At 42.8% G+C, this 15,077-nt stretch overlaps 1 protein-coding gene across 3 annotated transcripts in view; it reads right to left on the bottom strand.

The window, feature by feature from the left end:
- Positions 1–15,077, bottom strand: part of LOC133608863 (protein unc-13 homolog C) — a 384,474-nt gene that overhangs the window by 47,574 nt on the left and 321,823 nt on the right. For 2 of the 3 annotated variants that reach the window (XM_061964459.2, XM_061964460.2), the window contains exons 22-24: positions 10,857–10,934; positions 6,211–6,288; positions 4,419–4,445 (exon numbers count right to left, since the gene is read on the bottom strand). In XM_061964459.2, coding sequence (XP_061820443.2) covers positions 4,419–4,445; positions 6,211–6,288; positions 10,857–10,934 — 183 coding nt within the window. The remainder of the gene's footprint in view (positions 1–4,418; positions 4,446–6,210; positions 6,289–10,856; positions 10,935–15,077) is intronic. The other variant, XM_061964461.2, reaches the window with a different exon arrangement.

Raw genomic sequence — 15,077 nt, 5'->3', positions numbered from 1 at the left:
TGCTCTATATTCAAGATATATCATATTATACATCACTGTAGTGGTCTATACACTTTCCCCCCCTAAAATTGTTTTAGAGCCTCACTCTTTTATTGCAGAAGCAGTGTGCTGTGTTTGCAATAGAGCGGCTGTTTTTTTATTTTTTTTTATTTCCTTAACAGCACCATTAACTTCAGCTTTACAGATGTCATTTATGTCCAGGTGTGGGGAAAACATCAACAGTACAAACAAACGTTTAGAAGTTACGGTAAAGGTAAGGTTTTAACAACTCCATCACCGACTATTTGAGGTGTAGAACTCATATTTAATCATTGTATTTATTTTTATTTGAGGAAATTTGGAAAAGTGGTAATTGTAAGCTTTTATGATACCAAACATTGTGTTTGTGATCTTAAATACTATAACTGCTCTGATTAGTCATCAAATTGACATTTAACAACAAGGATACTGCACAAAAGTGCAGCAAAAAACACTATTTTGTAGTAGCAGTTAGGAGCAAACGGCTCAGACATCATTATTAGCGCTGATAACATCATTGTACCGTATTTTTCGGACTATAAGTCGCAGTTTTTTTCATAGTTTGGCCGGGGGTGCGACTTATACTCAGGAGCGACTTATGTGTGAAATTATTAACACATTACCGTAAAAAAATATCAAATAATATCATTTAGCTCATTCACGTAAGAGACTAGACGTATAAGATTTCATGGGATTTAGCGATTCGGAGTGACAGATTGTTTGGTGAACGTATAGCATGTTCTATATGTTATAGTTATTTAAATGACTCTTACCAAAATATGTTACGTTAACATACCAGGCACGTTCTCAGTTAGTTATTTATGCGTCATATAACGTACACTTATTCAGCCTGTTGTTCACTATTCTTTATTTATTTAAAATTGCCTTTCAAATGTCTATTCTTGGTGTTGTGTTTTATCAAATAAATTTCCCCCAAAAATGCGATTTATACTCCAGTGCGACTTATATATGTTTTTTCCTTCTTTATAATGCATTTTCGGCAGGTGCGACTTATACTCCGGTGTGATTTATACTCCGAAAAATACGGTAAACAACAATACAACAAGTGTAATTTCACACCAACAACTGAGTAGAACAACCAGCATTTTAAAGCACATACAGTGGTAGATATAGCTGCTGGATGCTGACCACGCATGATATTTCAAAACCTGCTATTACTATCTTGAGCAGGGGTCCCCAAAATACGGCCCGCGGGCTGGATCCGGCCCCCCAGCATCCAAAATCCGGCCCACGGGAAGTCCCAAGTTAAAAAAAAAGTGTTTTAATTAATTTATTTTTTTTTAATTTATTTTATCTTTCCTTTCTAATCCATTTTATACCGCTTGTTACTCTCTGTGTCTCTTAGCCGCTCAGGCAAATCATATTGTCTAAAAATTAATTTTCCCATCGATAACGTGACAATGTTAAATGTTGATGAACATCAATATTAATTGATGTTAAATGACAAAACGGATTAACTCGCTATATATGTATATATATGTATGTGTATATATATATATATATATATATATATATATATATGTATATATATATATATATATATATATATATATGTATATATATATATATATATATATATATATATGTATATATATATATATATATATATATATATATATATATATACATATATATATATACAGCCCGGCCCCCGGCCAAATTTTTTTAATCCAATGCGGCTCCCGAGTCAAAAAGTTTGGGGACCACTGATCTTGAGGAATTAATTAAAAAAAAAAGTTTTAAAACAAAACAATAACAATAATGATGATGATGAACATCAATGTTAATTGATGTTAAATGACAAAACGGATTAACTCGCTATATATGTATATATATGTATGTATATATATATTTATATATATATATATATATATATATATGTATATATATATATATATATATATATACATATATATATATATATATATATATATATATATATATATATATATATATATATATATATATATATACAGCCCGGCCCCCGGCCAATTTTTTTTAATCCAATGCGGCTCCCGAGTCAAAAAGTTTGGGGACCACTGATCTTGAGGAATTAATTAAAAAAAAATGTTTTAAAACAAAACAATAACAATAATACCATAATACAATTACAATTCCAAAACCAAACCCGGCCCGAGCAACAGTCAGAATAGCAATCAACAGAGCAATTGAGAGGACACACAAACATGACACAAAACAACCCAAAAGTAGTCAAACAAAAATTAATAATATCAACAGTATCAGTATTAATAACAATTCCAACATAGCAGTGATTAGAAATCCCTCATTGACATTATCATTACAGCCATTTATAAAAAAAAAATAAAAGCATTAAAATAATGAACAATAGTGTCACAGTGGCTTACACTTGCATCACATCTCATAAGCTTGACAACACATTGTGTCCAATATTTTCCACAAAAAAACACTATTTTGTAATAGCAGTAAGGAGCAAATGGTTCGGACATCATCATTAGCACTGATGAAATCCTTGTAAACAGTACAACAAGTGTAATTTTACACCAACAACTGAGTAGCATACAGAGGCAGGTAAAGCTGCTGGATGCTGACCACGCATGATATTTCAAAACCTGCTACTACTATCTTGAGGAATTCATATTAACTACAGCTGTGAATGCCAATATATAGAATAGACGTGGTAAAGCGGTACTAAACTTACAAAACATCAACATTATTTGCTGTGATATACTGTTTGTGTATTTGTGCTAATTGTCCTCATCTGTGCTTCGAGAGAAAAATGTGTATGTTCATCCCTGCCGTATGACTGCATGTCATCTCCAAATGATTTGCTTGGCTTACGCCGCCAGACATGCCTCAAACCGCACATAGAGTTACAGTACGTGTTTGTGCTCTCACCTACGTACGCGTTCATACCGCACCTACACCACATTGAAGCGTACAATATTTTTTTTCTGTCACGCAGAACATTGCTCACAAAAGGTTTCATATTTTACACGAAAGTGAAGGGTGTTTTCTGAAGCGCGAGCAGAGGAAATGCACTAGGCAGCAGTCCTAATGGCCTTAACGTTTACGTCTGACCTCTAATCCGTAGTCTCTGACATTGAGAATCAGTTTTGTTTTCATTTTTTTCCAGAGAACTCTCACTTTAATCGCAATACCAGCAAGAGAAATAAAACCAATTCAAGGCCACTGTCGCCTCCTGGGAGCTTAAAATTCAATTCTGACTTCAAATGATTCGGTCAAAGATGACAATCTACTGCGAAACATCGCTTCTGAGAGGTACAGTCACGGACTTTTCCATATCATGGCCATGTCTTTTTGACCGAGTTGTAGGGCAAAAATAGCAAGGCTCAGTTCTGCGAAATGTCCGCTTCTAGATAAAGCATTTCCTTTTTGCATTTTTTGGGTTAGTGCGTGGGACAATTCTAAAGACATATTAAGTGGCTGTTTATAGACACAAATAATCCCTCATTAATCCTTTCAATCCGACCCAAATCTGGGTATTCCACTCAGGTGACTTACAAAAAAGTTTCCGAGTTTTTTGAGCTATTGGTGTATAGCGGTCACCCCCTGAGATCCTATCAACAGCAGCCCAGCTTTTCTTTCCTTTGCCTGTTTCGACAATGACTACTCACTGCCGGGGAGTAATGCTGAAACACAAGTAAATAAAGGTTTAATAAAACACTGTGAGAAGGAAATAAAAAAGGATCAAATTGGCGACTATCAAGCCTGATAGCAATCAGGTCAGTCTATCATCTATAAAGACAGACTGTGGTGTTTATTGGTAATGCAGTGATTGGCTCTTTGGGAGTTAATTGCAAACGGCGTATAATTCTGCAATAAATAAGCTTCTTTGCAGAGACAGAACCTAATGAAGATCTGTCACTGTTACGCTAAAGCTGTGTAGCAGCATTCCAGAGATAAACCTGGGTGTCAGGCCACATTGGATCACTTCAACAAAGACTTCAGGAGTCGTTAATCTACAGACGATAATTGCCCTGGAGTGATCCAGGTCACGATTCGCTCACTGCAGCATCACGTGGTTATGTTTGTCAGACTCTTTGTTCCTCGGAGTGAACAATAAGCCATGTTTTGGGGCGAGGGGGGAAGCAAGCTGAAAAAAGATGGTAAGGCATGGTTTGGATCCGCCATCTCTACAATGCCAGGGTGATGGTGAGCTCCAGCAGCCTGAGTCCTAAGGGTTGATGGGTAATTGAGATTCCGTATGCTCTGCGGCACATGCTGCTGGAAGGGTTTTCGGAGTAGAGGGACAGGGTGGAGTGGAGTGAAAAAGCGCATGAGAGGTGGTTGTTGTGTGTGGGAGGGAGAGGGTCGTGCTTTTTGACGTCATTGGGTAAATGACAGGAAGGGCTGTTGACGGGTCCTATTGCACACACCTTACAGAAGGACACAACCCCCTCCTCCTGGAGAGAGAGCACATAGAGGAAATTGGGAAGAGGGAGTGGGTGTTGGGGAAGGGGCAGGGGGAGGGCATAACCACAGGAGACAAAACGCAAGGCGAGACAAGGTGTTAGATATAAGAGAGAAGCATGCACTTAAGTCAGAAGAAACCACAGGGGCAGCATCGCCAGGGTTTGACACATTTCAAGTTGTTAAACTCTCCATGCACATACAAGTAGTGTCACAGAACTGAACAGAACCGCAAATAGGATCTACATGTATTGGATCAAAATCCTCCATACCAATCACAATACATAATAAGGTGGTTGCAACCTAAGTCACGTGTCCTTCCAGCTGGACACACCACGGGTGGCCTCAAGGTTAACAATCCTGATTCTGACACCAACTGTTAAGTAACTTTCTACCCCCTACCTGAATCGGAAACCTTTGTGTTCAAAAACATATATAATAGTCCATTCATTCTTGTGCCTTGTCCATCTCTGGTGTCTATTGCACAGGTGTCTCCTGTTCCAAAGGGGACTTACAAACGGGCACATTAATTACCTTACAGCCAACAATCCTGCTTCTGACACCAATCATCAAGAAACTCTTTACCCTCAACCTAGATTGGAAACATTTGGGTTTAAAAATAACTGGTCGATCCATTCTAGTGCCTCGTCCATCTCTGGTGTCTATTGCACAGGTGTCTCCTGTCCCAAAACCACTTCCAACTAGCCACATGAATGGCTTCATGGCTAACCATCTCACTTCTGACATTTGTTCCAGAACTCTGAGGAGTTTTACGCTAAACTCAGACTTAAAACATTGACTATACAACCATAGTCGCAAACGCTTTGTTTACAAGTGGGATAGGGGTATGGACAGGGTGCAGTCGAGGTCTTAATTGTAAAATTAATATTAGGCATGTTAACCAAATTACATACAAACCTGCAGCATATTTTGTCACAACTCCTAGAATCAGAATGCTAGTGCCTCATCTATCTCCAGGGTCAAACGTATCTAGCTTCTTGGCTGATGATCTCGCTTCTGACATCATCTGTCATGGAAATCTGTAGTACTTCACAACCTGGACTGGTACCATTTGGGTTGAACAAAATGGAGACCGACTCCTTCGGGATGTGAGCCCATATCCGACACCGGTCCCCTGACTACTTTAGGTGTCCCATTCCCTTGATGCTTGCGCTGTGCCCATTTCTGGGGTCTATCGCTGCTTCTTCTTGCAAGGGTCACACAAAGGATGGCCTCACTGTTTACCATCTTGCGTCTGACACCATTATTTCGTGTTGAAAAATCTGACCATTACACCAGGCTGTTTAGCGTCATCGCCAGTTAGCATTCACATCCACAAATCACAAGTGGGATAGATGTGGGGGCGGGTTGAAGGGTTTGAGGTTGCCAGACGAGCTAAGAGTCGGATATGCAATATTAGCAAACTGACATGGCAGATTAGTCGACTAGACGGGTACATTGGGAAACTGAGGGAAGGATTACAGCACAACACTGTCAGGGTCAATGCCTTTTCACTTCCAATAAATGTCATCCAAAATGATGTTTTGCATAATCATGACCTAGCGTTTATTTCTCGGCCAAGCACCGGTGTGAGGATGTGGGGTTTAAGCCGCCGTCGCTAACCGATAGCCTGTTCAAGTGTCCTTGAGAATAAGCAGAATCCCTACACAAAGCATTGGTAATATTACAGCTGATTCTTCCCTTTGCATTGTAATGCTATTTTATTGTAAGAGGGAACAAAAGAGACAAGAGACAGACCTGTTTGCCTCCCATGGACTCAAACATCTTCTCCAGCTGGACTCGGAGCTGCTGAATGTTGTTGAGAAGAATGCAGGGCTGTCAAGAGGGTTGAAAACAAATAGGTGTCAGCTCCCAATGCATATTTAATGTCCACGTCTTGCAGAAAACAAATGCCAATAGAAACAGTATGTACGCTTTAGACAGAAAATGAAAGCATCGCAAACATCCATCAGTGTACATTTCCTGGCACATCATCTATACGAGAGATGCCAGAGGTCTGCGCAACATTGTCCGTCAGTTGAAGAACGCAATACTACGGAGAGAGGAATGCCTGTGCAAAATACGTCGGACATTTTTCTTCTGCTGCTTTTATGTAGTGCCGCGTGTAATTTTGCCACATATTTTTAGTCAGGCAAACATGATGTGCCTTATCTTCTCCCCAAAAAAGGAATTACACCCCCGCCCTCACTAAACTGATGATGGCGGTAATGCACAGTGGTGAGATTGTGAACCCCTCAGGAGTATGATTGGTGCCTTTCAATCCCCCAGAGCAGCATAAATCATGGCTCTCTCTTTTTCTGGATTTATGCGCACATTTGCATAGGGTGATTAGACGGTCCCAATGGGAGTAAAAGTAATTTCTCAAACATAGTAGATATTTCTAACTTGAGGGAGGATGACACGGGGAGCTAATATAACATCATAATTTCCTCTGAAAGATCGGAACTAATATAACTGTTGACTTATTTAAAGACTTTTATGTTTTATTGAACCCGTGGAGTGAAGTTACAACCGCTCGGAATGTACACTGTACACAAATAACAGTTAAACACAAGAAGTGAACGCACTGTCAGTAACTGATGAATTGGTACATATTTGGTGGTGTCTGCAACATGTGTCATATTTTGCGATGTTTAATTTATGCTTAAAAAGTGTTTGTTCATTTTAAAGGCCTACTGAAACCCACTACTACCGACCACGCAGTCTGATAGTTTATATATCAATGATGAAATCTTAACATTGCAACACATGCCAATACGGCCGGGTTAGCTTACTAAAGTGCAATTTTAAATTTCGCGTGAAATATCCTGCTGAAAACGTCTCGGTATGATGACGTCAGCGCGTGACGTCACGGATTGTGGAGGACATTTTGGGACAGCATGGTGGCCAGCTATTAAGTCGTCTGTTTTCATCGCAAAATTCCACAGTATTCTGGACATCTGTGTTGGTGCATCTTTTGCAATTTGTTCAATGAACAATGGAGACAGCAAAGAAGAAAAATGTAGGTGGGAAGCGGTGTATTGCGGCAGGTGTTGTGCCGGATAACGCACCCCCGCCGTAAAATGCACCCCTTGACTGGTGTGCCGGATAACACAGCCGGTGTTTCATTGTTTACATTCCCGTAAGATGACAGTCAAGCTTTACCATTGGCCTGTGGAGAACTGGGACAACAGAGACTCTTACCAGGAGGACTTTGAGTTGGATGCGCAGACGCGGTACCGTGAGTACGCATGCAGCTGCGGCTTCCAAACATTTGATCGCTTGCCCGTACGTGCGTGCCGCTATGTGCATGTCACGTACGTAACTTTGGGGACTTTGGGGAAACATATGTGCTGTATGAACTTTGGGGAGGTGAACGGTACTTTGGGCTGTGGGATTGAGTGTGTTGTGCAGGTGTTTGAGTTGTATTGGCGGGTTATATGGACGGGAGGGGGGAGGTGTTTGTTATGCAGGATTATTTTGTGGCATATTAAATATAAGCCTGGTTGTGTTGTGGCTAATAGAGTATATATATGTCTTGTGTTTATTTACTGTTTTAGTCATTCCCAGCTGAATATCAGGTCCCACCCGCCTCTCACAGCATCTTCCCTATCTGAATCGCTCCCACTGCCCTCTAGTCCTTCACTCTCACTTTCCTCATCCACAAATCTTTCATCCTCGCTTAAATTAATCGGGAAATTGTCGCTTTCTTGGTTTGAATTGCTCTCGCTGCTGGTGGCCATGATTGTAAACAATGTGCAGATGTGAGGAGCTCCACAACCTGTGACGTCACGCTACTCGTCTGCTACTTCCGGTACAGGCAAGGCCTTTTTATCAGCGACCAAAAGTTGCGAAATTTATCGTCGATGTTCTCTACTAAATCCTTTCAGCAAAAATATGGGAATATCGCGAAATGATCAAGTATGACACATAGAATGGACCTGCTATCCCCTTTTAAATAAGAACATCGCATTTCAGTAGGCCTTTAATAACTACTGTATGAGAAATCCCAGCTTCATATTTCCCATTAATATCCCACACAGTGATCAAAGAACAGGTTACCTGATTCTATGTCACAGTATTCAACCCTATTCAACGACTTCCGGACGGCTTCGAAGCGATTCTGGACCACCATCCGCCGCCTCAGGAAGGGGAAGCAGTGCACTATCAACACCGTGTATGGTGAGTATGGTGTTCTGCTGACCTCGACTGCGGATGTTGTGGATCGGTGGAGGGAATACTTCGAAGACCTCCTCAATCCCACCAACACGTCTTCCTATGAGGAAGCAGTGCCTGGGGAATCTGTGGTGGACTCTTCTATTTCTGGGGCTGAGGTTGCTGAGGTAGTTAAAAAGCTCCTCGGTGGCAAGGCCCCGGGGGTGGATGAGATCCGCCCGGAGTTCCTTAAGGCTCTGGATGCTGTGGGGCTGTCTTGGTTGACAAGACTCTGCAGCATCGCGTGGACATCGGGGGCGGTACCTCTGGATTGGCAGACCGGGGTGGTGGTTCCTCTCTTTAAGAAGGGGAACCGGAGGGTGTGTTCTAACTATCGTGGGATCACACTCCTCAGCCTTCCCGGTAAGGTCTATTCAGGTGTACTGGAGAGGAGGCTACGCCGGATAGTCGAACCTCGGATTCAGGAGGAACAGTGTGGTTTTCGTCCTGGTCGTGGAACTGTGGACCAGCTCTATACTCTCGGCAGGGTCCTTGAGGGTGCATGGGAGTTTGCCCAACCAGTCTACATGTGTTTTGTGGACTTGGAGAAGGCATTCGACCGTGTCCCTCGGGAAGTCCTGTGGGGAGTGCTCAGAGAGTATGGGGTATCGGACGGTCCGCTCCCTGTATGATCAGTGTCAGAGCTTGGCCCGCATTGCCGGCAGTAAGTCGGACACGTTTCCAGTGAGGGTTGGACTCCGCCAAGGCTGCCCTTTGTCACCGATTCTGTTCATAACTTTTATGGACAGAATTTCTAGGCGCAGTCAAGGCGTTGAGGGGATCTGGTTTGGTGGCTGCAGGATTAGGTCTCTGCTTTTTGCAGATGATGTGGTCCTGATGGCTTCATCTGGCCAGGATCTTCAGCTCTCGCTGGATCGGTTCGCAGCCGAGTGTGAAGCGACTGGGATGAGAATCAGCACCTCCAAGTCCGAGTCCATGGTTCTCGCCCGGAAAAGGGTGGAATGCCATCTTCGGGTTGGGGAGGAGATCTTGCCCCAAGTGGAGGAGTTCAAGTACCTCGGAGTCTTGTTCACGAGTGAGGGAAGAGTGGATCGTGAGATCGACAGGCGGATCGGTGCGGCATCTTCAGTATCGATCCGTTGTGGTGAAGAAGGAGCTGAGCCGGAAGGCAAAGCTCTCAATTTACCGGTCGCTCTACGTTCCCATCCTCAACTATGGTCATGAGCTTTGGGTTCTGACCGAAAGGACAAGATCACGGGTACAAGCGGCCGAAATGAGTTTCCTCCGCCGGGTGGCAGGGCTCTCCCTTAGAGATAGGGTGAAGCCGCTGCTCCTCCACATCGAGAGGAGCCAGATGAGGTGGTTCGGGCATCTGGTCAGGATGCCACCCGATCGCCTCCCTCGGGAGGTGTTTAGGGCACGTCCGACCGGTAGGAGGCCACGGGGAAGACCCAGGACACGTTGGGAAGACTATGTCTCCCGGCTGGCCTGGGAACGCCTCGGGATCCCCCGGGAGGAGCTGGACGAAGTGGCTGGGGAGAGGGAAGTCTGGGCTTCCCTGCTTAGGCTGCTGCCCCCGCGACCCGACCTCGGATAAGCGGAAGAAGATGGATGGAGTATTCAACCCGGATGGATTTTTTGTTTTGTATCTTGCTCGTCTTTTTACATTTAAGAATGATTGATCCTTTGTCTGTAACACGTCTACGTTTTTTGTTTTTTTTAACTCTAAACACGCTACAGTTCCAACATCTTTGTGTGCATTATCCCCCCCATGGCATCAGCTTTATATCACAATGCACAGAAAACATACACACTTTGCGATTTAATTTGACATAATTCAGCCATTGCAATGAATCATTTCCTATTTTTTTGATCAACCATTTGTCTCTTCGGTCGTGTCTCCAGTGGGGATAAACACTGTGCAGAAACACATGTATTGTTTCCACTTGGAACACTTTATGTCATCTTTCACCGCCACTGCAAAGACCAGTGTGGCTAATTAGGCCACTCGCAGGGCCCTCGGGCTCGGTCATCTGTCACCTTAAGAATCTGATATGGAGGCCAGAAAGTACAATGACTTCAGGCTGCAAGATGAGTAATTACACTTGAAGTGTATTACAGCGAGCAGTGCTGGAGTCTCAACTGCTGGTAAAAGCCTCCCCTGGACGGACTTAAAATATTCATCTTTTTCCTTGTCAGCTATTAGCATATTGAAGAAAGGTACTTACCACGTTCTCCTTATTCAAATACAAAGGGTAGTCCTTGGAAATGATTGCAGCATACTGCAGAAGAACCTTATTGATAGTCTGCATTGAGGGAGGGAGAGAGAGTTGTTGTTATAATTATAATTGTTTGCTGTTCTGTTAATAAATCACAATGAAATACAAGCAGGGCCTCCTAATGCGATGAGAAAGATCAATGGCAACGTCTAACGCAGTCAGTTAATCAGGAAAACTTCTTTTATACAAATTATTACAATACAGACTGAAATCAAACGACCCTGACTTTGTACTATTCAGGAATCCAGCAGTATTTTTGTGAAAGACACTTTAATCAAAGGAAAATTAAATACTATAACTGCGTGTATTAGGCAACTCTCATTTTAAGTACATATTTAGGATAAGCAGTTTGGTTGAACATAGAAAAAGTGTCTTGTCAATCATAAATAAGTATCTTTTAAACTTTAATTTCAAATATTTCTACATGCTTGTATTCCAATTGTTCTAGTGCAGTGGTTCTTAACCTGGGTTCGATCGAACCCTAGGGGTTCGGCCGAGGTCAAAACACACCCGACTCATCGTGTAAATGAAAACTTCTCCCTATCGGCGTATTACAGATACGGCAACAGCGGAAGTCAGACTGATTTGCAGGTGTGTAATTTGTTGTGAGTTTATGCACTGTGTTGGTTTTGTTGTTTGAACAAGGTGATGTTCATGCACGGTTCATTTTGTGCACCAGTAAAAAAACATGGTAACACTTTAGTATGGGGAACATATTCACCATTAATTAGTTGCTTATTAACATGCAAATTAGTAACATATTGGCTCTTAACTAGTCGTTATTAAGTACTTATTAATGCCTTATTCTGCATGGCCTTATTATAACCCTAACCCTTTTTTTGATTGATTGATTGAAACTTTTATTAGTAGATTGCACAGTATAGTACATATTCCGTACAATTGACCACTAAATGGTAACACCCGAAAACGTTTTTCAACTTGTTTAAGTCGAATAACTCTAAATTAAGTCTTTGTGACTTAGAATATGTTCCCCATACTAAAGTGTTACCAAAAACTTATAACTTTGTCTTGAATTTGAAAAAAAGCAACATTTTAATTTTCACTAAAGAAGGGTTCGGTGAATGCGCATATGAAACTGGTGGGATTTGGTACCTCCAACAAGGTTAAGAACCACTGTTCTAGTGTTTGCGGTGTAACATTGTGTAAGACCTACAGGAGGATCACATTTAGACATTTTGTAGTTTTTTTTTTTTTTAAATTTTTGTAAAAAAAAGCATGGCCCGTTGTAGGGTTTGCTGTCATAATAATAAAACAATCATTTTGCCAAAATTCAGAGCTGAGATTAACCTTTTTGTTTTGTTTTTTATTTGGCTTTTTTGGCTCTTATTGCGAAATGTTTTCGAAAAGATGGGCTGTTGTTGCAAGAATCTTGCCAAAGTTCAGCACTGTGTGTGTTGCTTTTTCTTTGGCTTTTCAATGTTTTGTTAACAACAAATACATCGTCACGACAAATCCAATTTAAAATTGAGTTTTTTATTGGTTTTTTTTTGCAGCACATATCATCTCCACTTTCTCTTTCTTCTTGTGTTAAAAGAGCCAAGTGTTTTGTTTTACAAACCCCGTTTCCATATGAGTTGGGAAATTGTTTTAGATGTAAAAATAAACGGAATACAATGATTTGCAAATCGTTTTCAACCCATATTCAGTTGAATATGCTACAAAGACAACATATTTGTTGTTCAAACTGATAAACATTTTTTTTTTTTGCAAATAATCATTAACTTTAGAATTTCATGTCTGCAACACGTGCCAAAGTAGTTGGGAAAGGGCATGTTCACCACTGTGTTACATGGCCTTTCCTTTTAACAACACTCAGTAAACGTTTGGGAACTGAGGAGACACATTTTTTAAGCTTCTCAGGTGGAATTCTTTCCCATTCTTGCTTAATGTACAGCTTAAGTTGTTCAACAGTCCGGGGGTCTCCGTTGTGGTATTTTAGGCTTCATAATGCGCCACACATTTTCAATGGGAGACAGGTCTGGACTAGTACCCGCACTCTTATACTATGAAGCCACGTTGATGTAACACGTAGCTTGTCATTGTCTTGCTGAAATAAGCAGGGGCGTCCATGGTAACGTTGCTTGGATGGCAACATATGTTGCTCCAAAACCTGTATGTACCTTTCAGCATTAATGGCGCCTTCACAGATGTGTAAGTTACCCATGTCTTGGGCACTAATACACCCCCATACCATCACAGATGCTGGCTTTTCAACTTTGCGCCTATAACAATCCGGATGGTTCTTTTCCTCTTTGGTCCGGAGGACACGACGTCCACAGTTTCCAAAAACAATTTGAAATGTGGACTCGTCAGACCACAGAACACTTTTCCACTTTGTATCAGTCCATCTTAGATGAGCTCAGGCCCAGCGAAGCCGACGACGTTTCTGGGTGTTGTTGATAAGCGGTTTTCGCCTTGCATAGGAGAGTTTTAACTTGCACTTACAGATGTAGCGACCAACTGTAGTTACTGACAGCGGGTTTCTGAAGTGTTCCTGAGCCCATGTGGTGATATCCTTTACACACTGATGTCGCTTGTTGATGCAGTACAGCCTGAGGGATCGAAGGTCACAGGCTTAGCTGCTTACGTGCAGTGATTTATCCAGATTCTCTGAACCCTTTGATGATATTACGGACCGTAGATGGTGAAATCCCTAAATTCCTTGCAATAGCTGGTTGAGAAAGGTTTTTCTTAAACTGTTCAACAATTTGCTCACGCATTTGTTGACAAAGTGGTGACCCTCGCCCCATCCTTGTTTGTGAATGACTGAGCATTTCATGGAATCTACTTTTATACCCAATCATGGCACCCACCTGTTCCCAATTTGCCTGTTCACTTGTGCGATGTTCCAAATAAGTGTTTGATGAGCATTCCTCAACTTTATCAGTATTTATTGCCACCTTTCCCAATTTCTTTGTCACATGTTGCTGGCATTAAATTCTAAAGTTAATGATTATTTGCAAAAAAAAAAGAAAAGTTTATTAGTTTGAACATCAAATATGTTGTCTTTGTAGCAAATTCAACTGAATATGGGTTGAAAATGATTTGCAAATCATTGTATTCCGTTTATATTTACATCTAACACAATTTCCTCTCTGAGCTGCCACCTTACCGTGGTAGAGGAGTTTGCGTGTCCCAATGATCCTAGGAGCTATGTTGTCCGGGGGTTTCTATGCCCCCTGGTAGGGTCTCCCAAGGCAAACTGGTCCTAGGTGAGGGATCAGACAAAGAGCAGCTCGAAGACCTCGATGAAGAACACAAACCAAGGACCCAGATTACCCTCGCCCGGACGCGGGTCACCGGGGCCCCCCTCTGGAGCCAGGCCCGGAGGTGGGGCACGATGGCGAGCGCCTGGTGGCCGGGCCTGTCCCCATGGGGCCCGGCCGGGCACAGCCCGAAGAGGCAACGTGGGTCCCCCCTCCAATGGGCTCACCACCCATTGCAGGGGCCATAGAGGTCGGGTGCAGTGTGAGTTGGGCGAAAGCCGAGGGCAGGGCACTTGGCGGTCCGATCCTCGGCTACATAAGCTGGCTCTTGGGACGTGGAACGTCACTTCGCTGGGGGGGAAGGAGCCTGAGCCAGTGCGTGAGGTGGAGAAGTTCCGGCTAGATATAGTCGGACTCACTTCAACGCACAGCAAGGGCTCTGGAACCACTTCTCTTGAGAGGGGCTGGACTCTCTTCCACTCTGGCGTTGCCGGCAGTGAGAGGCGACGGGCTGGGGTGGCAATTCTTGTTGCCCCTCGGCTCAAAGCCTGCACGTTGGAGTTCAACCCGGTGGACGAGAGGGTAGCTTCCCTCCGCCTTCGGGTGGGGGGACGGGTCCTGACTGTTGTTTGCGTTTACGCGCCAAACAGCAGCTCAGAGTACCCACCCTTTTTGGATTCACTCGAGGGAGTACTGGAGAGTGCTCCCCAGGGTGATTCCCTCGTTCTACTGGGGGACTTCAACGCTCATGTTGGCAGCGACAGTGAAACCTGGAGAGGTGTGATTGGGAAGAATGGCCGCCCGGATCTGAACCCGAGTGGTGTTCTGTTATTGGACTTTTGTGCTCGTCACAGATTGTCGATAACAAACACCATGTTCAAACATAAGGGTGTCCATATGTGCACTTGGCACCAGGACACCCTAGGCCGCAGTTCCATGATCG

Source organism: Nerophis lumbriciformis, linkage group LG06 (genome assembly GCF_033978685.3).
Source record: "Nerophis lumbriciformis linkage group LG06, RoL_Nlum_v2.1, whole genome shotgun sequence".
Taxonomy (NCBI): domain Eukaryota; kingdom Metazoa; phylum Chordata; class Actinopteri; order Syngnathiformes; family Syngnathidae; genus Nerophis; species Nerophis lumbriciformis.
Note: the sequence above shows the minus strand (reverse complement) of the source record. Positions and strands in the feature narration are given on the sequence as shown.